This window comes from Temnothorax longispinosus, chromosome 9 (genome assembly GCF_030848805.1).
Source record: "Temnothorax longispinosus isolate EJ_2023e chromosome 9, Tlon_JGU_v1, whole genome shotgun sequence".
Classification (NCBI taxonomy): Eukaryota; Metazoa; Arthropoda; class Insecta; order Hymenoptera; family Formicidae; genus Temnothorax; species Temnothorax longispinosus.
The window spans coordinates 15,648,098-15,670,696 of record NC_092366.1 but is presented as its reverse complement, the minus strand read 5'-3'; the positions used below and the strand labels follow the sequence as shown (position 1 = coordinate 15,670,696).

The following is a 22,599-nucleotide window of genomic DNA, read 5'->3' as shown; positions in this document are numbered from 1 at the left end:
TATTAAGAATGTTCATTAAACATGTTAGAAAGGTTAATGACTTTAAAAAGAAAATAAATAATATAAACCAATTGATTGAGAGATTGTATACTATATAGTTTGTTGAGAAATACAATTAATAAAAATTATTTAATATAAAAATTAGTGTTATTTAATATACATTTGAGTTATTTTATTCAAAATGTAATAATAAATATAAGTATATTTATTATTATATAAAGGATATTACTTTTATTTTGTATACAATTTTTTCTATCGATTATACCTATCCCCTTGTCCCTGCCTACCCGAATCACTACCTACTCGTAGTCCGATCTATAGTCCTACCTATCCATTTTTCTACCTACCCGTGTTATAATCTATATAATATTCAAAGCTTTAATTAAGACCGCGACACGATTTATAAAAGGCTTGTGGGATACCTCAAAGTAACACGATCACTAATTGAGATGTGGGAAATGTGGAATTGGAGGTCCTATAACACGCGTGCGATTGTGATTTAATTGCGATTTTTCTAATCTCGCACGCGTATGCGAGAAAATATAGAAAAAATAGCCTTTTGGAACAAATAAAAATAAGATATATAAAATCATTTTATATGTTTTTTCTTATACCTTATTTCACCATTGTGATCAGTGTTGACCACTTACTTTTATTCAATCTTCTTTCTTCGAGCCAGATCGGACCTACCTTTGTCCTGGCCATATACAATCTGGTCGCATTTTGACCAGATCAAAAAGAAGGGGAAAAATTCCTTCCACTGTCGGATAATTATCATCACCGAAAGATAATATTACGTTCGATTCGAATTACGCGCGAGCATTGATAGTATCAAAAAATGTACAACAAGAAGTTAATAAAAAAAAATATATATATATTATTTCATAAAAACTAACTGCAACGACATTAAACATTGAAAAATGTTTTTATCACTAATTCCGTTATTTACTTGAGAATATTAAATAACCGTTTCTTTGTGACCCATTTCTTAAATTTGCAATTATAATCAAGTACAAAAAAAAATTTACTTTGTGTTATATGAATAGTAAAAAATTATCTTTTTCAAAAAAGGTAAAAAAAGGCGCCGAGTATACGCAATGTATATTGTAAATTCAAAAATCCAACTTAAGTGGTAGCTTTATTTCTCCTTCACAAAGTTATATTACCTAACTTAACTCAAGTGACATGTATTAAAAAAAAAAAAAGTGAAATCTTTAAATTAAATTGCGCCAATTGCAAAGAGAATATGTATATTGCTTTAAAAGATAATTGTTGTGCAACTATTTAAAAAAAATTAAACCCAAGTGGTGTCTTTGTGTTCCTATTCAAGGATTTTCCTATTTCAACCCAAGTGGTAGCTTCTTAATTCTCTTTAACTTTTTAATATTACAAAGAATCATTTTAATTATACAGAAGACCGAGGTACCATGAGCCACAAAAATTTAAACTCTGAAAAGTACTTTTAAATATAAGATATTTGTTTCATTTTTTTTAATAATTAAAGCACTATATTTATTTTAAAATTTATTTAGCGTATTTGGTAAATATTGATTAGTTTTTTAGAAAAAAATTAAAACACATATGACCTAAGGTGCTCCATACTCGGAACACCATGGGTCTGTCACTGGGCACTATAAATCACACACAAAAACTAAATTTATTTATTCAAGAAATAATGAAAAGTTACAAAAGTTGAAAAGAAATTTTATTTTATATGTTTTCTTATGACACTGTTCAGGATTGGGCAGGACAAACAAGATATCAGAACCCACTACTAAAATATTATTTTTTTTTTTTTAGAAAAACTAACTTCTGACATGTTTTCTTCAATTAAAAATAACATATATCATCAACCTGTCTATCATCAACCTTGGTGGCGAGTGTGACCCATGGTACTTCGAATGCACTTAATATAGAAAACAGTGAAACGTAATAAAAAAAATAATAATAAATGATTATCTGTATAGTGTAGTAAAATGACGAAAGATGCTAGAAAGTTACATCTAATTTTTAGTACGTATATATATTTTACTATAAAAACAATATTACAACATTTCTAAATGATTAAAAAGAAATTTACGCATCACGAAAATCATTTATGTCACGTGAGTTTCGAGACTACGGACTTTGATGTCTGCCACCTAAATATGAAGTATGGACAACAAAATTACTATTACATAACTATTACATGATAATTGAAACAACCTAAATATTCTGGATTACCCTAAACAGTCGACCCATGGTACCCCGTGGCTCATGGTCTTCCCTACATATCCACTTGCCTGTCCTTCAATATCCCCATCCTCTAGCTAGTTTTTCTTTTGCTTTCCAGTAATTTACCTGAATCATGGACGTAACACTTTTTAGGTCTACGTATTTCGTAAGAGTTGGCAGTCTAGTATATCTATATAATATAGATGTGGACCCACGCCTCCTTCATGATTTTTTTCATTTTATACGATAAAAGTCAAATATACCTTGCTGATAAACAGTAAGTAGTATGAAAATCAATAGAAATTTAGTTTTCCTGATTAATTTTTTAATTCACAGTTCCAAGTTAAACTTCCAATAATTCTCTTTATTCACTGTGATCTTTTGTTCGACTAATTGTTAGATCGCTGTAACCTGTATCAAATCTATGAGAAAAAAATACATTAAATAAAATAAAAATACAAGTTTGAAAAGCCTATTCTACAACAACCGTAAAAGTATGCGGTAAGACGTAAGCAGTAAAGATTGACCAACAGTCAATTATTGGATTGTAAAAATCCCATTAGCTTACTGCTTACGTTTTACATCTACTCTTACGGCTACTGTAGAACGGACCTTAGTTATTTAAAAATTAAACGTAAGTGTAGCGAATGTTAGCTATCTAAATGTTGCAATTTTTTATTTTTTTATGTGCTCGTGCATGTGGTGGTTGAAGAACACAGATCTCGCGATATTTCAGAGCTGAGTTCCAAAACCACACTCTTAACGCTCAAGCGTCGTTTTACCTTTGTTACTCACAAAAAGTTAAACAAAAACAGAGCATTCTCATATTACTAAGAGCGTAGAACGCAGCCCAGATTAATAAAAAAAGAAAATTTTTTTTATATTAAAAAAATATAAAAAACAGTTATTTTCTTTAAAATAATTAATTATTTAATAATGATATGCATGCAGACAATATTATGTCAGTAATAGCAATGTGAATGAAAGCCGTATAAACTTAGATTATATAATCTTACTGCTATAATTATGATATTACAATATGATAAAAAAATATGATATTACATTACATTTTAGCATATATTACAAAACAAGGATTTTTATTCTCCATATTTTTTGTCCTCTTTCAGAGAGAAAATATGACATCTCATCAACAACCATTACACTGCGAGAGTTGTAGTCGATATCCCTATGTTGGTAGAGTATCCGTAGCAGTAGCAGAGGACGATAGTGTTGACTTCATCTATCAATTTGTGAAGCATAGATTTGTTGCCGTGAACAACAAAAATCTTAGCATATTTCACACTGCCCCTGACATAATTGGGCCACCCAAATTCCAAAACTATGGGCAACTATTTCATTTACCACTTTCTTTTGAAAAAAGATTGGTATGTGTATTTTCTGGTATTATACGTTATTGTCCCGTAAAAAATAATTGCAATTTAAACTTACAAGAGTTTGTAGTATTTAACACTTTTTTACTTTTTATTACAGAGACATATTACAGATGTCGATATCTCAATATCTACATGGCAAAACATAGATTTCGTGAAAGAACGTCTTATTAATATTCTTACACCCGATTATCGGGATAAAACGACGAGCTATCAGTATATTGGTATGTAATACACTTGAATTAACAAATAAGATACTGTTAAAGAAGATACGCTTTTGTTGAGAAGAGAGTATAATTATATTTTCTATTTTGAAGATATCGAGTTTCATGAAGCTGTATACCCAATCAGAGTCTGTATTTACGAAATATGTAATCCTGGAAGCGTAATTCAAATTTGGGCTCAAAATTCTAATAACCAGTGGTTTCGGTTATGGGATCAGTGGGATGAAAAATCGTCTCAAATTGTACCGCCGACATCAAGATTATTTTCTCCACCGTTGTCGCATCTATGTAACTTTAAAACCAAAATGCTCAGATTAGTATTTACAAACAGCTCATCTCAATCTTATTCAAAAATAGATGCTGTGATGCTTATCGGTGCATCAAAATTAATTGTTTCTAGAAATGCTAATGAGAGTTTAACAAATGTATTAAAAAGAATTAACTGCATGTACTCTCCATGCCATGACAATGTTCATAATTTAACAGCAGATTTAAAAAGTGCACACTTGGATATAGTACATCTGCAACAGAATTTTCCTGAATATTGTATTATTTGTAAAAGGTATTATAATCGTTGATTTTGAGTAATAATCAATATTTTTTAATTCTTTCAATAATACTAATTAATTTGTTCCAATGTTGTTTGTGCAGCGATATACGAAAGAAGATTTCCTATAAGAATAATTTGAGGCACAAAGAAGTACCTCAGGAGATAATTCCTGCTTATCTGCAACCTAATGGAGAAAAAAACTCGCGTCATAATTTATTAAAAAGTCATTCAAATTATCCTAAGGATTTGAAACTCTCTTCGAATGAATCCAAGGAGCTATCACTTTGCAGTTTGTCTGCGCTTCCTGTAAAGTATTCTAAGAAGTCTATTTCTCATCATAATATTTATTGCAATATCATATCGTGTATTGAAGTTTTATATTTTATCTTTGTAGGATGAAGTACTACTAATAATATTAAAGAACTTGGATTTGATGACGTTATGCCGCATGAGTTATGTAGATAAGCGCTTCAATAATTTAACACGGGACCCAAAACTCTATACACGTTTGAACATACGTTGTATTCGATACTGGTATTCGATACTTGATGTATCCGACAAATGTATGCGCGATATATTTTGTTACTTTTCATCTAGATGTAAATATTTGCGACAGTTAGATCTTACAGGAAGCGTCTTTGATGTTAAGGATTTTGTAAATTTTCTTGATAATTGCGGCATCCGTTTAACGCACTTAAGATTAAGTGGCTGCAAATCTGTTGATAGTCGTGCTGTACTCAAAATTTCAAAGATATGCAAAAATTTGAAAGGTCTGTGTATATTTATGCATAAAGTATATATATATATGTATTAGGGTCTGTCATTTTGGAGCAACTTTTTTTTTTCATTTCACGAATAGCATATATACTTGCAGGAAGGTAAAATAAAATACCTGTTAAAGTTTTAGCTCTTAATATTAATATTAACAGGTCGCTCATCGCGATTTTTTATTTTTCATTTAATAAGATAGAAAAAATTTTATAACTGCCTAACAAACAGTAATACAGCATTGCTCCACAAGAGATTTTTGTAGTAAATTTACCGCTCTACAAAAAAGATCTCTTATCATTTTTTCATAAATTCAACCGTTCAAAAGATATTCAAAGTTAAAGTTTGATAAATTTTATAAAACTTGTTTTTGTTTCTTATGAATTTTGTATCATATCGACTATTAAAAAAATTATGAAATAATTAATACATATTTTTGTAGAAAATTTAACGATCTACAAAAAAAAGGCCTTTTATATTTTTTTCATAAATATAACCATTTAGACGATATTAAGGTTTACACTTTGAACTTTAAACCTTAATATCGTCTAAATGGTTATATTTATAAAAAAAATATAAGAGACCTTTTTTGTAGATCGTTAAATTTTCTACACAAATATGTATTTATAATTTATTTCATTATTTCATAATTTTTGATAGTCGATATAATACAAAATTCATAAGAAGCAAAAACAAGTTTTATAAAATTTATCAAACTTTAACTTTGAATATCTTTTGAACGGTTGAATTTATAAAAAAATGATAAAAGATTTTTTTTGTAGAGCGGTAAATTTACTACAAAAATCTTTTGTGGAGCAATGCTGTATTACTGTTTGTTAGATAGTTATAAAATTTTTTCTATCTTACTAAATGAAAAATAAAAAATCGCGATGAGCGATCTATTAATATTAATATTAAGGGCTAAAACTTTAACAGGTATCTTATTTTACCTTCCTGCAAGTATATATGTTATTCGTGAAATAAAAAAAAAGTTGCTCCAAAATGACACACCCTAATATGTATATAATTGTCAAGATTGTGTGTATGTAAATTACATATAACTAATACATATTTTTTTTAGAATTGGATCTAAATCGTTGTTATGGTATAGACGACGAAGGATTTTCATACCTCAAAAAGCTGAAAAGTTTGGAACGTTTAAACCTTTGTAGTACGTGTATAAACGCTCAACAGCTTTGCAAAATACTGCAAAAAAATCAATGGATGCGTGAGTTAGATACGCACCTTATAAACAGAGAAGCAGTTCTAATAAAGTTGGCAAATTTGTGTCGTAACTTGGAAGTAATAGATTTATCTATACATAATCTTACATCTGAGGGTATTAATGCCCTCACTAACTGTAAGAATTTACGAAAAGTAAAACTTCGTCTGTAAGTGTGTGTGCTACATTTTCTTTTAAAATACATATTATTGTATTCTTTATTAAAATTTGTTCGCTTCTCTTGCGAGCATCTTGAAAAAGTTACATAAATGTTCTCTTTACAATTAAAGTACTGTAATAATTATATGATTTTGGTTACAGATACAATTATCCAGTTACTGATGACAGTTTATTTAGATTTCTTTCTTCTAATCAACACTTGCAAGAAGTATACTTGTCTGATACTGTCCTCACTGATCACATGTTGGAATTACTAGCGCAGTGCAAAAACTTGGAAATATTATATCTCAAACTTGTGAAACTTGTAGTACCTGCTAATTGTTCCATTATTTTTGAACAATGTCCTAAACTGCAAGAGTTTTATTTCATATACTATAAAATAAGCAATCAATTGTTTAATCAATGGAAGGAAAGATATCCGCATGTATCAGTCTATATACACTATTAATAATTTGAATAGTTTTTGTGTACTAGTTTAGGACATATATCAATCTACTTCTTGCTTTTATGTTTATTTTTTATATTTCTATACTTTTAAATTTACTTTGTAAAAATTATGTGGTAAATTCTGTAGGTTGTATAAGAAATTAATGTCTAATAAAAACAAAATATTTGATTATATTTATTTATAATTTTGTTATTTTCGAACAGTTTTATCTTTCTTATTCTTTTCTCATAATTTGATTTTTTTATGTGATGGTGTCATTTTTTGCTTGGAATAGTTCAAAGAAATATTGCAAAAACTATATTAACAACATCATCAGTAAATTCTTGGTATTTTTTTTGCAACTACATGTCTCTTCTAAGAATTTATTTATAAATGGATTTCCTGCGATACTTGTTATATATATATATATATAGATATAGCCACAGTTTCTCAAACAGAAATTAGAATTAAGCATATATAAGTGTAATGATTTATAAATTCAGTATAGGTACTTGCTAGATATTGCAAATATTACTCACGCTAATTAGTAACTTATGAAGTTCTATAATGCATTACAATATTCTCAAATTATGCTTGTAAACAAATGCATTTGTTTAATTCATTATTATTTTATCAATTCTTTTTATAACGTTGAAGATACTCGATTAAAGTTAAATTATTGGCTTACAATCTCATTCCAATATAAAGTATATCATGCACTATTAACATTCTGATTTTTCCCAAACGTATTATAAAGCTTACTTGTGTTTCTCAAATTGCTCTTCCGGTATAGTAGATATGAAATGTGACATGGTGTTAACAATACATTAATAGAAAATAGAAACGTAGCTTCATGTTACAGTGGAGATCGTAGGGCAGAAAAATGTGCGCACTGATCTAATGACCTAAAGATCCAAGTTCAAATTTCATCAAAACGGATTGGTTTTTATTCGATCGCTCTCGGAAGATGATGGCAACCCACCAAGATTATATTGCCACGTGAATCTCTCTGTATTTAGAGAAGAAAACTGGTCTCTAATCTCAGGTTGGGAGTTGGGCAGTAGGCTGACAATAATCTACTCTCAGAAAATCTTGTCTCAGAACCTCAGGGAGGCCAAAGCCTACGCTGGGTTTGTAATAAAGAAGAAATTCTTGGCCTAATAATATTTTGTAAATATTATGGAAACATTCTACGGGGAAACGTCGTGTAACTATATGTATGGATTGCCAATTTGTTGTCAAAAGAAATATATTTAGTTTTGGTTTAATATCATTGGCGGAATAAACACTTACTTTGTGGATAAATAATACGGATACGTTCTACGGATAAATAATTAAATAAAATTTTAGATAATATTTTGCGTATTTTTATATCGTCTTCTACGAAGTTTTAAGGGCAAAGAAAAAATACACTACGTTTCTGTATTTTAGAACTTACTGCAGATTCTAGACTAATTCTAAAACCAGTTCTAGAACTTTTACCAGAAAATTCGAAGACAACAATATTGAACTTCTGTACGTGGATTTAGATATTGCCTGTTACAGTAACAAATATAATTATCTTAATAATCTTATTGCTCCAAAAACAAAATGCATTTTAGGGTATTTTTCTTTCAGTTAATTTTTGTTAAACTCTTTTTTGTATATTTTTATTGAAAATTAATATTTCAGAATTTTGTAAAATAATTTAACTTTTTTAGATATCTTAATTAAAGTATCGATAATTATATTTATTGCAAGATATTTATACTAATCTTGATACACTCTGTAACGCTCGAAGAAACAGTGATAGTCTTCCTTTTATTCTTTTCTTTTTATTAGGCACTACACAACCATGAGACCACGTAAAACGTATTTTTGTGAGGTCTTTCTTTCATTTGAAGGAAATTAAGGTACCTTATGCTTTTAAGCAATACGACACAGATACTACTAGTTCACAATTAAGATTTTCTGAATTTTTCTCCTCTTCTTAAACAAGGAATCTTCCTTCTAAGCTCTCTTCCATGCACTTAATTGGGGAATCCTCCACTTAATCGAGAAATACGCGAGATGAAATCCGGTATCCAACAACGAGGTGCCACGAACCTTTGACCCAGACGGACACTAACAGCACAAAGTATACATAAAATGTTTGCATGCTGTTCAGCACGTCTATCTATCAGAATCTATCTGAATTGGAATATTTCGGTACACAACCAGTTGATAACAATATGAAATGTTAGAAAAAATATTTATTAAAGTACGTATTATTAGAATAATCTGAGAACTTAATAAATAATATTTCAATAACATGTAGAACATTCTTCGAATTATCTACAAATATTCTTATTGAATATTATCATGAAAATTATCCTGTTAGAATTTTGTGCTGTCTGAGAATGAATATATCTTACAAAGAAGAGATATATAAATCGGTATACATAAACTGGTTGAATTGCATGTCACGAAAAAGTAATTGCGTAAATATGTGTAAATAAAGAATCCGTCGCGTACAATCTATATATATATAAAACAGAATGTCTGTATGTTCTTTATACACTCTTAAACTATTCGACTGGTTTTGAAAGTATTATATATGAAGTAGGGGTAGAATTTCTCGGGGAGTGCTATAAACCGTATAGTTTTTTGTTACCGATCTTTTTGGGAACCGGTATCTTTTTGGAAATCGGTTACGAAATTTTACAGAGCGGGAGAGAGAGAGAAGAGAGAGAGAGAGAGAGAGAGAGAGAGAATGAATGAATGAATGATTTTTATTATGCCCTAGTTTAAACTTTAGGCAAATCATGAGATATACAAAAGATACAAAAATTATAATAATATACAACGAAAGCAAATATGAAGAACAGAGTGTAATCGCCACAGATAAGCATATACGGTAAATAAAAAATGGAAAATGATGGAGATTATATCAGCAAGCAGGAGACTCACCCCCCGGCGGAGGATGCGTTAAGCATATTGAACGGAAAAGTTACAGTGAAAAAATTGAGATAAAGATATACGATTAGTAGAAAAAATTAACGCATGCAGCTCACACCTCCGTAAAGGATGCCTCGCCATAGACAAAATACATACTAAATGCTGATATCACATGAAAGAAACTAATCACAACGGTATTAACAAATGCAATTATAACTAGATTGAACATTAGGCGTCAGTGGCCGATCACGCTCGAACTAAATTGATCGATTTATGCTCTCACCCTCCGCAATAAAATATCGCAAGAAACACTCGGACATATCCCTTAGAATAGACTAGAATGTTACGCTCAAGTCGAAATATCAAGAATAGATCACATTAAAGAAACTACACACAGGTCACAGAAGCTCTGCCAAATCAACCTCGGAGGTAATCGATATGGGAGGCTGACCTTGATCTTTACGGACAAAAATCCCACTGTCCCTACACCACACATACCTAAAGGAAAATTGCCTAGCCTTGACTCTAGTTTGACGCAACAGATTATAAGTATGAGAGAGAGAAAGAGAGAGAGAGAGAGGAGGGAGAGAGAGAGAGAGAAACTATTTGCGTGTCTTATTACATATGTCCTCCGGGGCGAAGCCCGGGTAACCACCTAGTAACTATTATATTTTTTTAAATATTGATTTGGCTCTGTTATAATTTAATGCAAATTATATATTTGCATTTTAGTGCAAATCAATGCAAATAATTACAGGATGATTACGTTGTTGTACATCCTGTATCGCAGTGACAAATTATCATTTACTTTAACACTTTGAGTGCAATAGATCACTCATTAGTGACACGTAAATTTCCGCACAGGGGATTGATCATGTATCTTTTTCTCTAGGACAAAACGTGAAAGTAAAAAGTTTATCTCTTTCTATTCAACACCAATAGAAAGAGATAGTTACATGAAACTTTTCACTTTTCACGTTTCCATTCTAGGGAAAAAGTAACATGATCGCTACCCTGACTTTTTACAGACACGTTTGTGAGTGACGGTCTTATATATTTACTAACAAGAGAGGCTCAGAACTGCATGAACTCCACTAATTTCAATGAAACTTAATAGGATTTACAGAGAAAGTTCCTCTAAATAACTGAATAAAATAAAATATAAGCGAATAGAAGTGTTGTTTACCTAAATATCTTTTTATTTAAAAGTGATACGCAAGAATTCGCAGTGTATCATTTTTCGCTTGAACATGGTCACAATGGTGCGTTCAACAGAGAAAGTTGTTTTACAATGGTTGTAAAATTCGTGAATTTGATTGGTGTTCTTATAGTTTTGGCCAAAATTAAAAGCACTCGCCAATCAGATTCCTAAATTTTACAACAGTTGCAAAGCAGTTTTTTCTGCTGAACGCAGCCAGTAACGAGCTACGAGCAGTCTATCTCGCAAGCACAATAAAACTGTATAAAATAATAGTTTTTATTTTCGATGGATATATTGAGTTTAGATGAATAATATATAAATATAAATTAATAACTATTTTTAATTAGCCGAAAAGATATTTTTAACACGTTTTTTTTGTCTTCATTGAAAGACATAAAACAGATGTCGAAAAAAATATCTTTTTTAATAAGATCAAAAAGTGTGTTTTACACAGTTTTTCGTTTTATTAAAAAGATAACTTAAAAAAAATATCTGTTTCGTTATCTTTTAGTGTTATGTACTGTCTGGGTATTAGTTTAGTCCCAGTAGAAAACGCTACTTGTACCTATCTGCTTGCGTCTTTCCATACCCTCTAGCTAGTATTTTTTTTTTTGCTTTCCAGTAATTTACCTGAATCCTATTAGGGTTTAAATGTAACACTTTTCAGGTCCATGTATTTCGTGGGAGTTTTTGGCAGTCTAGTATAAAATATAGGCTATGGTCAACGTGACGCTACAAATGCTTCGAAGCATTCCTCTTCTCTTTTTTGTCAATGAAGAAAGAAGGAGAAGAAGAACGCTCCAAAGCATTTGTCACGTTGACCGTAGCCATAGATGTGACTAACACAGAAGTCAGAAGTAGTATGCGCTCACTAACCACGTGTTCCAACATTTCTTTTCTTTCATGATTTTTTCATTTTATACGGAAAAAATCAAATCTGCCTTGTTGATAAACAGTAAGTAGTATGAAAATCAATAGAAATTAGTTTTTTGATTCAGTTTCGAGAAAAATTTCCGATAATTCTTTTTATTTACTGTGTGATCCTTTTGATCGACTTGTTGTTAAATATAACCTGTATCAAACAATGAGATAAAAGATTAAAAAATTTTAGTCATTTTAGAAGCATAAAGGTAAGTGTAACGAACGTAAGCAATTTAAATTTTACAATATTTTTTTCTTTAGTGCTCGTGCACACATATATACCGTATGTTTTTTTACCACATGGTGGAACACACTAACGTATATCGGAAAATGAGATAATAGATACATTATCTTAAATAAGATAAAAAATGCATTTTGGAAAATTTTAAGCCCATTCTACAATATGTTTTAACGCTATAATTATAAATATATATGATATTATAATGAATTTTAGCATATGCTAAAAAAGCAAGGATTATTATTATTCTCCATATTTTTGTCTTTTTTTAGAGAGACAATATGACAACTTACAATAAATCTTTATATTGTGAGAGTTGTAGTCGATATCCCTACGTCGGGAGAGTATCCGTAGGAGAAGAGGGTAGTGTTGACTGTGTCTATCAATTTGTGAAGAAAAGATTTGTTACCATGAACCACTGGAATCTTAGCATATTCCATACTGCCCCTGACATAATTGGACCACCAAAATTTTTAAATTATGGCGAACAATTTCATTTACCATGTTCTTTTGGAGAAAAATATGTCAGAGTATGTGTATTTCCTGGTATTATCTGTTATTGTCCTGTACAAAGTAATCGCTACCTATAAATTTATGTTACAAGATTTTCTATTTGACATATTTTGATTTTCTAATATAGTCGAGAAAGGATGGTTTCGATATTTCAGTATCTCCATGGCAAAACAAAGATTACATAAGAGAGCTTACTGATACAAGCTGGTTACATAGTCCCAGCTCGTCCCAAGTTACATGGGACTATATGATGAGCAAAAATAATTATATTGGTATGTAATACACTTTAATTAACAAGTAAGATACTGTTAAAGAAGATACGCTTTTGTTGAAAAGAGACTATAATTATATTTTCTATTTTTAAGATATCGAGTTTCATAAAGCTGTATATCCAGTCAGAGTCTCTATTTACGAAATATATAATCCTGGAAGCGTAATTCAAATTTTGGCTCAAGATTCCAATAATCACTGGATTCAGTTGTGGGATGAATCGTCTCAGATTATACCCCCGAAATCAAGATTATTTTCTCCACCGTTATCGCATCCATGCAACTTCAAAACCAAAATGCTCAGACTAGTATTTAAGGAGAGTTCGCCTGAAACTTACACAAAGATAGATGCTGTGATGCTCATCGGTACATCACAATTGATCCTATCTAGAAATCCTAACGAGAGTTTAACTAATCTGTTCAAAGAAATTAACCGCATGTACTCTCCATACCATGACGATGTTCATAATTTAACAATAGATTCAGAAAGTGCACACTTAGATATAGTTCACCTGCAACAGAATTTTTCCGAATACTGTGTTATTTGTAAAAGGTATTATTATCATCGACATTAAATAATATTTGAATCTATTTTTTCTGTTAATAATAAAAACTAATTTGTTTCGATAATATTTGCAGCGACATAAGAAGGGTTTCTTATAACAGTAATTTGAAGCACAAAAAGGTATCTCAGGAGGTAATCCCTAGTTATAAGCAACCTCTTGAACAGAAATACATGAAATTCTTTTCGGATGAATCCAAGGAGCTATCACGTTACAGTTTATCTGCGCTTCCGGTAAAGTATTATAAGTTGTCTATTTCTCATAATAATATTTATTGCAATGTCAGTTCAGTATTAAAGATTTATATTTTATCTTTACAGGATGAAATGCTACTAAAAATATTTGAATACTTAGATTTGGTAACGTTATGCCGCATGAGTGAAGTATATAATAAGCGCTTTGATAATTTAACACGGGATCCTCTACTCTATAAACGTTTGAACATGCGACGTGTGACTGACAAATATATTATGCGCAATTTATTCTGTTACTTTACACCTAGATGTAAATATTTGCAACAATTAGATCTTACAGAAAGCAATTTTGATGTTGATGATTTCGTAAACTTTCTTGATAATTGCGGCAGGCGTTTAACGCATTTAAGATTGAGTGAATGCTGGAAATGGAAATGGACGTCTGCCAAGATGAACGACATGGACGTCTACTTATTAAATTATGTCCTATTTAAAATTTCAGAGACATGCAAAAATTTAAAAAGTAAGTATATATATATGCATGTAGTATAGATATATAATTGTCAAGATAAATTGTCAAGGTAAATTGCATAACAACTAATACAAATTTTTCTTAGAATTGGATCTAAGTTATTGTTCTCGCATAGACGACGAAGGATTTTCGTATCTTGAGAAACTAAATAATTTGGAACATTTAAACCTTTCTAATACATGTATAACAAATGAACGTCTTTGCAAAATACTCAAAAATAATCAACGGATGCGTGAGTTACATTTAGAAGACTTTATAAACGATACAGTTCTAATAGAGTTGGGATATTCGTGTCGTGACTTGGAAGTAATAAATTTACTAAAAGTACGTGATCTTACACCTCAGGGTATTAATGCTCTCGCTAACTGTAAGAATGTACAAAAAGTGGGCTTTTCACTGTAAGTGTGTACTACATTTTTTTTTAAAATACATGATCTTTATTGAAATTTGTTTGCTTCTCTTGCGAGCATCTTGAAAAAGTTACATGAATTTTCTCTTTGCAATTAAAATACTGTACTAATTATATGATTTTTGTTACTGCAGATTCAAATGTTCAGATACTGACAATAATACTGAAAAAAGTATGTTTAGATTACTTTCCTCTTATCAAAACTTGCAAGAAGTTAATTTGTTCCATTCTGTCCTCACTGATCACCGGTTGAAATTACTAGCGCAGTGCAAAAACTTGAAAAAGTTACTTTTTGAGCTTGTGAAACTTCATACACTTGATAAATATTCCGTTATTTTCGAACAATGTCCTAAACTGCAAGAGGTTTGTTTCGTACACTGTAATATAAGCGATCAATTGGTTAATAAATGGAAAAAGAGATATCCGTATGTGTCTGTCTATATATACGACTATGACTGATAATTTGAATAGTTTTTGTTTACTAGTTTAGGACATATCAATTTAATGTTTACTTACGTTTACTTTTCATATTTTTATACTTACAAATTTACTTTGTAAAAATTATTTGATAAATTAGGTTTAAAATAAGTTAATGTTTAATAAAAATAAAATATTCAAATTTATTTATAGTTTTGTTATTTTCGAACCATTTTATCTTTCTTTTCTTTTTCATAATTTGAATTTTTTGGGCGATGGTGTCATTTCATTGTTCGAAACAATTGTTCAGCAAAATACTATAAAAGCTACATTAATAACATCGTCAGTAAACTCTTGATATTTTTTTCCGTATGTTTCTTTCGTTTAGAAATCTATTTTCTGTGATACTCTTTCTAGCCACGGTTTCTAAAACAAAACAGTTTCTAAAACAGCTTTCCGTAAAGTTTGTTGTAAAAATTTATCTTTATACTGTTCTGAAATAAACTTATGAAAGCTATTATTAATAATAGCAGAATTTGTCCGCGGTTTCCTCTTGAAAATTACACTATAATCTTTGTATATTTAATTTTAAAATTCATCGTTTCTCCATAAAATAAAAAATATGTACACTTTTAGAATAAAATAGAGAATAAAATAGCATTATTTTAAAAATTAAAAAAAAAATGCATTTTTTTTTTATAATTAAACATTTTAATTGCTTATAATAATTGAATTTTTTTGTGACATTTACTTTTACGAAAAAGATTGTCTCCTTAACTTTAAAATGCCTTTTCAAAGATTTTTCTACCACAAGTATAGCCATCAGAGATATTAATTTTAAGGTTAACGACTTCTTCATATCTCATAAAAATTGAATTGCTTACAACTTTTGCAAAAAAAATTTTTCGACGGAATAAAAAATATGTATCTTCTTACTTTATGTATATATTTCATGTAAAAAAAGTTTCGACTAATTTAAAAAAACGAGATCATTTTTCGTCCGATCTGACGTGGAATTACCCATATGTATATACTAAAGATCCTTTTGACTCCACGACGGCACATTGTCCGATCTTTGGTTAAGGATCCCTATATATAACATTCCGTTATAGAAGTACAATTTGTAAATAGAAAAGTTAAAAAGTTAATTTTAGTGAAAATTATTGTTTTTAAAAATAGGGGAGACTGGGGAGAAGTCGTCACCGGGGTGAAGTCGTTACTACAATTATATCGAAATCTATATGTTGTGTGAACTCACCATTATATTGTAAACGCTTCTTATGGTGCCCATATGTGAACAACGGAGTTTAGTGTTATTATACACCATTATGTGATTTTCATTAAGGCAAACGTGTTTTCTCGGAGGTTAAAAGTGAAACTTCTTGCGCGTCGAAAATGTTTAATATTTTAAATATTATTTTCTTTCCGACTCCCAAGATAAGTGACTCTGAAGAGTAATGCATGCTAAACACGAATCCAGTAAAGTTTTTTTATTTTCGTTGATTTCTAATATTTCATGAGCGATCAAACTTAAAATCTGTGTCCGGGGCGAAGTCGTCATCAAGCCACCGGCGGGGACTCGCCACTGTGACGACTTTATCCCGGTAGTTTCACTCAAAATAACTCCTGTCAACAAGAAGCAACTCAGGAAGACAGTTCTTGCTCGGTAAAAAAAGATAAAATTAAGACAAAGTAAGACAAAGTAAAACAAAATTAAAACAAAAGATAAAATTGAGACAAAAGTAACCGCAAAACAATTTGGAGTCGGGAAAACTACGTTGAACGACTGGCTGAAGAAGAATAATGATGAAATAGCACACTTGACGTGGCCGTACGATATCATAGAAGCTTCAGGCGAAAATCAAAGTCAAGAAAGCAGCAGTTGTCGGATTCTGACGAGGACTTGGATAATATGTGCTGCGTGTGCTCAACATGAGAGTTGACAGAGAACAGAGCTGACGAGAAACAGTGCATTTTGTGCGAGCGTACATAAGTGCGTGCGCTTTTCTTGTAATTATTTTCCGCCATGTTTTTAATTAATGCTTCCATTTTTCTATTAATAAATAATTAATAAAATGTATCTTATCATTTTTCATAATCGGAATTATAAATTTCATTTAAAATCCAGTCCGAGAATGGAGTGACGACTCCGCCCCGGCAATTTTGACATTTCAATTTTTGCACCTTTGTCGTTTTTACTTTATACGAGTTGAACAAAGTGACGTAGACGAAAAATGCCCTGATCAATTTTGTAGCCAAGGATTCACTCTTTACAACGGTATACCACATTTTATTAAAATTATTTGTTTTGTTGTTAAAAATCGGCACCGAAAAAATAGCGACTACTTCGCTCCGTTCTCCCCTACCTTATACACATTATTCCCTGTAGAACAAGATTTATATTGTTAATTGTAATTTTAATGTTTAAATATATTTCAAATGTTGTTTAAAAATTAATTAAAAATTAATAAAACTAATAAAACTAATAAAAACTAATAAAAACTAATAAAAACTAATAAAATAAAATTAATAAAACAGTTTTTACTTTTTCAATCGATATATTCAGTTTTTTGATGTTTAATATAAATATGAAACAATAATATAAAATAATAATTATTTTTGATTGGCTGGAAAATATTTTTTAACGCGTTTTTTTTGTCTTTATTGAAAGACATCGTAAAAGAGACGAAACAATTTTAAGATGATTTTTTTCAATAAGATCAAAAGGTGTCTTTCACACATTTTTTCGTTTTGTCAAAAAGAAGATAACTTAAGAAAAACGGTTTTTTTTTTGTTTTAGCGTTATATGCTGTCTATGTAGTTTTCTCCAGTAGAAAACGCTACTTGTACCTGCCTGCCTCCACCCTCTAACTAGTATTTTTTTTTGCTTTCCACTAATTTATCTGAATCTCTAGGTTTGTGGATGTAACACTTTTCAGGACCATGTATTGTGTGGAAGTTCGCAGTCTAGTATATAATATAGGCTACGGTCAACGTGACGCTACAAATGCTTTGAAGCATTCCTCTTCTCTTTTCTTTCAATGAAGAAACAAGGAGAAGAAGAACACTCCAAAGCATTTGTAGAGTCACGTTGACCGTAGCCATAGATGTGACTCACACAAGTCAGAAGTAGTATGCGCTCACTAACCACGTGTTCCAACATTTCTTTTCTTTCATGATTTTTTCATTTTATACGGAAAAAATCAAATCTGCCTTGTTGATGAACAGTAAGTAGTATGAAAATCGATAGAAATTAGTTTTTTGATTCAGTTTCGAGTAAAATTTCCGGCAATTCTTTTTATTTACTGTGTGATCCTTTTGATCAACTTGTTGTAAAATATAACCTGTATCAAACAATGAGATAAATCTTCTGTTTCATATATTTTTCATTTTATAAAGAAAAAATTAAATCTGCCTTGTTGATAAGCAGTAAGCTCATATGAAAATCGATAGAAATTAGTTTTTCTGATTAATTTTTTTATTCAGTTCCGAGTTAAATTTCCGGTCCTCTTTATTCACTGTGTCATTTTGTTTGACTTATTATTGTTAGATCACTATAAAGTATAACCTGTATCCAACAATGAGATAAAGGATACATTAAATAAACGAAAAAATACATTTTGAAAAATTGTTGAGCATAAGTATAGCAAAAGTGAACAATTTAAATTTTACAATGTCTTTTCCTTTGGTGCTAGTGCACGTGCATGATGTAGGTATATTTTTCTCCCACGTGGTGAAACACGCTATAACGTTATCGGAAAATAAGATAAAAAATACATTAAATAAAATAAAAATACAATTTGGAAAGCCTATTCTACAACAACCGTAAAAGTATGTGGTAAGACGTAAGCAGTAAAGATTGACCAACTACAGTCAATTATTAAATTGTAAAAATCCCATTAGCTTATACTGCTTACGTTTTACATCTACTCTTACGGCTACTGCAAAACGGACCTTAGTTATTTAAAAATTAAGCGTAAGTGTGGCGAATGTTAGTTATCTAAATGTTGCAATTTTTTTTGTTTTTTTATGTGCTCGTGCACGTGGTGGTTGAAGAACACAGATCTCGCGATATTTCAGAGCTGAGTTCCAAAACCACACTCTTAACGCTCGAGCGTCGTTTTATCCTTGTTACTCACAGAAAGTTGAACAAAAACAGAGCATTCTCATATTACTAAGAGCGTGGAACGCAGCCCAGATTAATAAAAAAAAAAACTTTTTTTATATTAAAAAAATATAAAAAACAGTTATTTTTTTTAAATAATTAATTATTTAATAATGATATTCATGCAGACAATATTATGTCAGTAATAGCAATGTGAATGAAAAAGCCGTATAAACTTAGATTATATAATCTTACTGCTATAATTATATGATATTACAATATGATAAAAAAATATGATATTACATTACATTTTAGCATATATTACAAAACAAGGATTTTTACTCTCCATATTTTTTGTCCTCTTTCAGAGAGAAAATATGACATCTCATCATCAACCATTACACTGCGAGAGTTGTAGTCGATATCCCTATGTTGGTAGAGTATCCGTAGCAGACGATAGTGTTGACTTCATCTATCAATATGTGAAGAAAACGATTTGTTCACAATAACCACGAAAATATTAGCATATTTCATACTGCCCCTGACATAATTGGGCCACCCAAATTTCAAAACTATGGATAATTGTTTCATTTACCATTTTCTTTTAAAAAAAGATTGGTATGTGTATTTTCTGGTATTATACGTTATTGTCCCGTAAAAAATAATCGCAATTTAAACTTACAAGAGTTTGTAGTATTTAACACTTTTTGACTTTTCATTACAGAGACATATTACAAATGTCGATATCTCAATATCTCCATGGCAAAACATAGATTTCGTGAAAGAACGTCTTATTAATATTCTTACACCCGATTATCGGGATAAAACAACGAGCAATAAGTATATTGGTATGTAATACACTTGAATTAATAAATAAGATACTGTTAAAGAAAATACGCTTTTGTTGAGAAGAGATATAATTATATTTTCTATTTTGAAGATATCGAGTTTCATGAAGCTGTATACCCAATCAGAGTCTGTATTTACGAAATATGTAATCCTGGAAGCGTAATTCTGTTCGCTTCTCTTGCGAGCATCTTGAAAAAGTTACATGAATGTTCTCTTTGCAATTAAAGTACTGTAATAATTATATGATTTTTGTTACAGATACGGAAATTCAGTTACTGATGACAGCTCATTTAGATTCCTTTCTTCTTATCAACACTTACAAGAATTATACTCGACTGGTAATGTCCTCATTGATCACAGGTTGGAATTACTAGCGCAATGCAAAAACCTGGAAATATTATATCTCAGTCATGTGAAACTTGTCGTACCTGGTAATTGTTCTATTATTTTTTAACAATGTCCTAAACTGCAAGAGTTTTATCTCATGTACCGTAGAATAAGCAATCGATTGGTTAATCAATGGAAAAAAAGATATCCGCATGTGTCCGTCTACATATTCGACATAAACTAATAATTTGAATAGTTTTTGTTTACTATAATAGTTAGGACATATATCAATCTACTTCTTGCTCTTATGTTTATTTTTTATATTTCTATACTTTTAAATTTACTTTGTAAAATTTATGTGGTAAATTGTGTAGGTTGTATATAAGAAATTAATGTCTAATAAAAACAAAATATTTGATTATATTTATTTATAATTTTGTTATTTTTGAACAGTTTTATCTTTCTTATCCTTTTCTCATAATTTGACTTTTTTTATGTGATGGTGTCATTTTTTGCTTGGAATAGTTTGAAGAAATATTGCAAAAACTATATTAACAACATCATCAGTAAATTCATGGTATTTTTTTCGCAACTACATGTCTCTTCTAAGAATTTATTTATAAATGGATTTCCTGCGATACCTGTTATATATATATATATATATATATATATATATATATATATATAGATAAAGCCACAGTTTCTCAAACAGAAATTAGAATTAAGCATATATAAGTGTAATGATTTATAAATTCAGTATAGGTACTTGCTAGATATTGCAAATATTACTCACGCTAATTAGTAACTTATGAATTTCTATAGTGCATTACAATTTTCTCAAATTATGCTTGTAAACAAATGCATTCGTTTAATTCATTATTATTTTATCAATTCTTTTTATAACGTTGAAGATATTCAATTAAAGTTATATTATTGGCTTACAACCTCATTCCAATATAAAGTATATCATGCACTATTAACATTCTGATTTTCCCCAAACGTATTATAAAGCTTACTTGTGTTTCTCAAATTGCTCTTCCGGTATAGTAGATATGAAATGTGACTATAGTGGCGTTAACAATACATTAATAGAAACGTAGCTTTATGTTATAGCGTTTTTTCATTGGCAGAACTAGTGCGCACTTAGTGCACATTAAAGCCGTTATACACTGATTTAATCTTTAATATTTAAAGTATAATGCAAATATTTTAATTGATAAAATAGCCAATACATATTTTACCAAACAGTACAATAAAGAATATTAAGACTTTCGTGACTTAACCCGTTTATATTAAACATACACATTACGTTGATTTGTGTACAACGCCTTTAATGTGCACTGAGTGCGCACCAGTTTCTGCCAAAGAAAAACGCCATTAGAGTGGCGATCGTAGGCAGAAAAATGTGCGCACTGATCTAGGCTGCGGTCCACTTGACGCTACAAATGCTTTGGAGCGTTCTTCTTCTCCTTCTTTCTTCATTAAAGAAAAGAGAAAGGAATGTTTCGAAGCATTTGTAGCGTCAAGTAGACCGCAGCTCTAATGAGCTGAAGATCCAAGTTCAAATTTCATCAAAACGGATTGGTTTTTATTCGATCGCTCTCGGAAGATGATGGCAACCCACCAAGATTATATTGCCACGTAAATCTCTTTGTATTTAGAGAAGGAAACTGGTCTCTTATCTCAGGTTGGAAGTTGGGCAGTAGGCTGACAATAACCTACTCCCAGAAAATCTTGTCTCGGAACCTCAGGGAGGCCAAAGCCCACGCTGGGTTTGTAATGAAGAAGTTTTTATAGCGTTTTTCACTGGCAGAGCCGGTGCGCACTCAGTGCACATTAAAGCCGTCGTACACAAACCAACGTAAAGTGTATGTTTAATATAATCGGGTTAAATCATGAAATCCTCAATATTCTTTATTGCACTATTTGGTAAAATATGTACTGCGAGTATTTTATCAGTCGAAATATTTGCATTTTACTTTAAATATTAGATACTAAATCAGTGTACAACGGCTTTAATGTGCACTGAGTGCGCACCAGTTCTGCCAGTGAAAAACGCTATTAGTCTAATAATATTTTGTAAATATTATGGAAACATTCTACGGATAAAAAGGGCGGCAGTGTGGTCTAGTGGTAGAGCGCCAGACTCGTAATCTGAGGAACCAGGTT

General features: G+C 30.4%; 2 protein-coding genes and 1 long non-coding RNA gene across 3 annotated transcripts; all 3 read left to right on the top strand.

Annotated features, from left to right (window-relative positions):
- The first annotated feature begins 3,222 nt into the window (after positions 1-3,222).
- On the top strand, positions 3,223-7,073 carry LOC139819135 (F-box/LRR-repeat protein 4-like). Its single transcript, XM_071788323.1, has 7 exons — positions 3,223-3,599; positions 3,706-3,829; positions 3,923-4,391; positions 4,481-4,685; positions 4,774-5,149; positions 6,229-6,538; positions 6,691-7,073. Exons 1-7 carry the CDS (start codon positions 3,267-3,269, stop codon positions 6,995-6,997), a joined length of 2,124 nt encoding a protein of 707 aa, XP_071644424.1. The 5' UTR covers positions 3,223-3,266; the 3' UTR covers positions 6,998-7,073.
- A 4,796-nt stretch (positions 7,074-11,869) lies between these two features.
- LOC139819128 (F-box/LRR-repeat protein 4-like) lies at positions 11,870-15,176 on the top strand. Its single transcript, XM_071788317.1, has 7 exons — positions 11,870-12,048; positions 12,525-12,782; positions 12,893-13,037; positions 13,131-13,587; positions 13,674-13,830; positions 13,918-14,314; positions 14,409-15,176. Exons 2-7 carry the CDS (start codon positions 12,534-12,536, stop codon positions 14,723-14,725), a joined length of 1,722 nt encoding a protein of 573 aa, XP_071644418.1. The 5' UTR covers positions 11,870-12,048; positions 12,525-12,533; the 3' UTR covers positions 14,726-15,176.
- Positions 15,177-18,256: 3,080 nt separating this feature from the next.
- LOC139819298 (uncharacterized) lies at positions 18,257-20,841 on the top strand. The gene is made up of 4 exons (XR_011733678.1): positions 18,257-18,376; positions 19,623-19,872; positions 19,979-20,102; positions 20,362-20,841. It is a non-coding gene; the product is annotated as an uncharacterized lncRNA (long non-coding RNA).
- The last annotated feature ends 1,758 nt before the right edge of the window (positions 20,842-22,599 follow it).

Bases quoted from the DNA above. Each gene is read 5' to 3' on its own strand.
- LOC139819128 (XM_071788317.1), top strand. From the start codon at position 12,534: ATGACAACTTACAATAAATCTTTATATTGTGAGAGTTGTAGTCGATAT. The intron at 12,783-12,892 runs GTATGTGTATTT...TTTCTAATATAG, and splicing joins TTGGAGAAAAATATGTCAGA to TCGAGAAAGGATGGTTTCGA. The intron at 13,588-13,673 runs GTATTATTATCA...TAATATTTGCAG, and splicing joins TACTGTGTTATTTGTAAAAG to CGACATAAGAAGGGTTTCTT.
- LOC139819135 (XM_071788323.1), top strand. From the start codon at position 3,267: ATGATATTACATTACATTTTAGCATATATTACAAAACAAGGATTTTTA. The intron at 3,600-3,705 runs GTATGTGTATTT...TTTTTATTACAG, and splicing joins TTTCTTTTGAAAAAAGATTG to AGACATATTACAGATGTCGA. The intron at 6,539-6,690 runs GTAAGTGTGTGT...TTTTGGTTACAG, and splicing joins CGAAAAGTAAAACTTCGTCT to ATACAATTATCCAGTTACTG.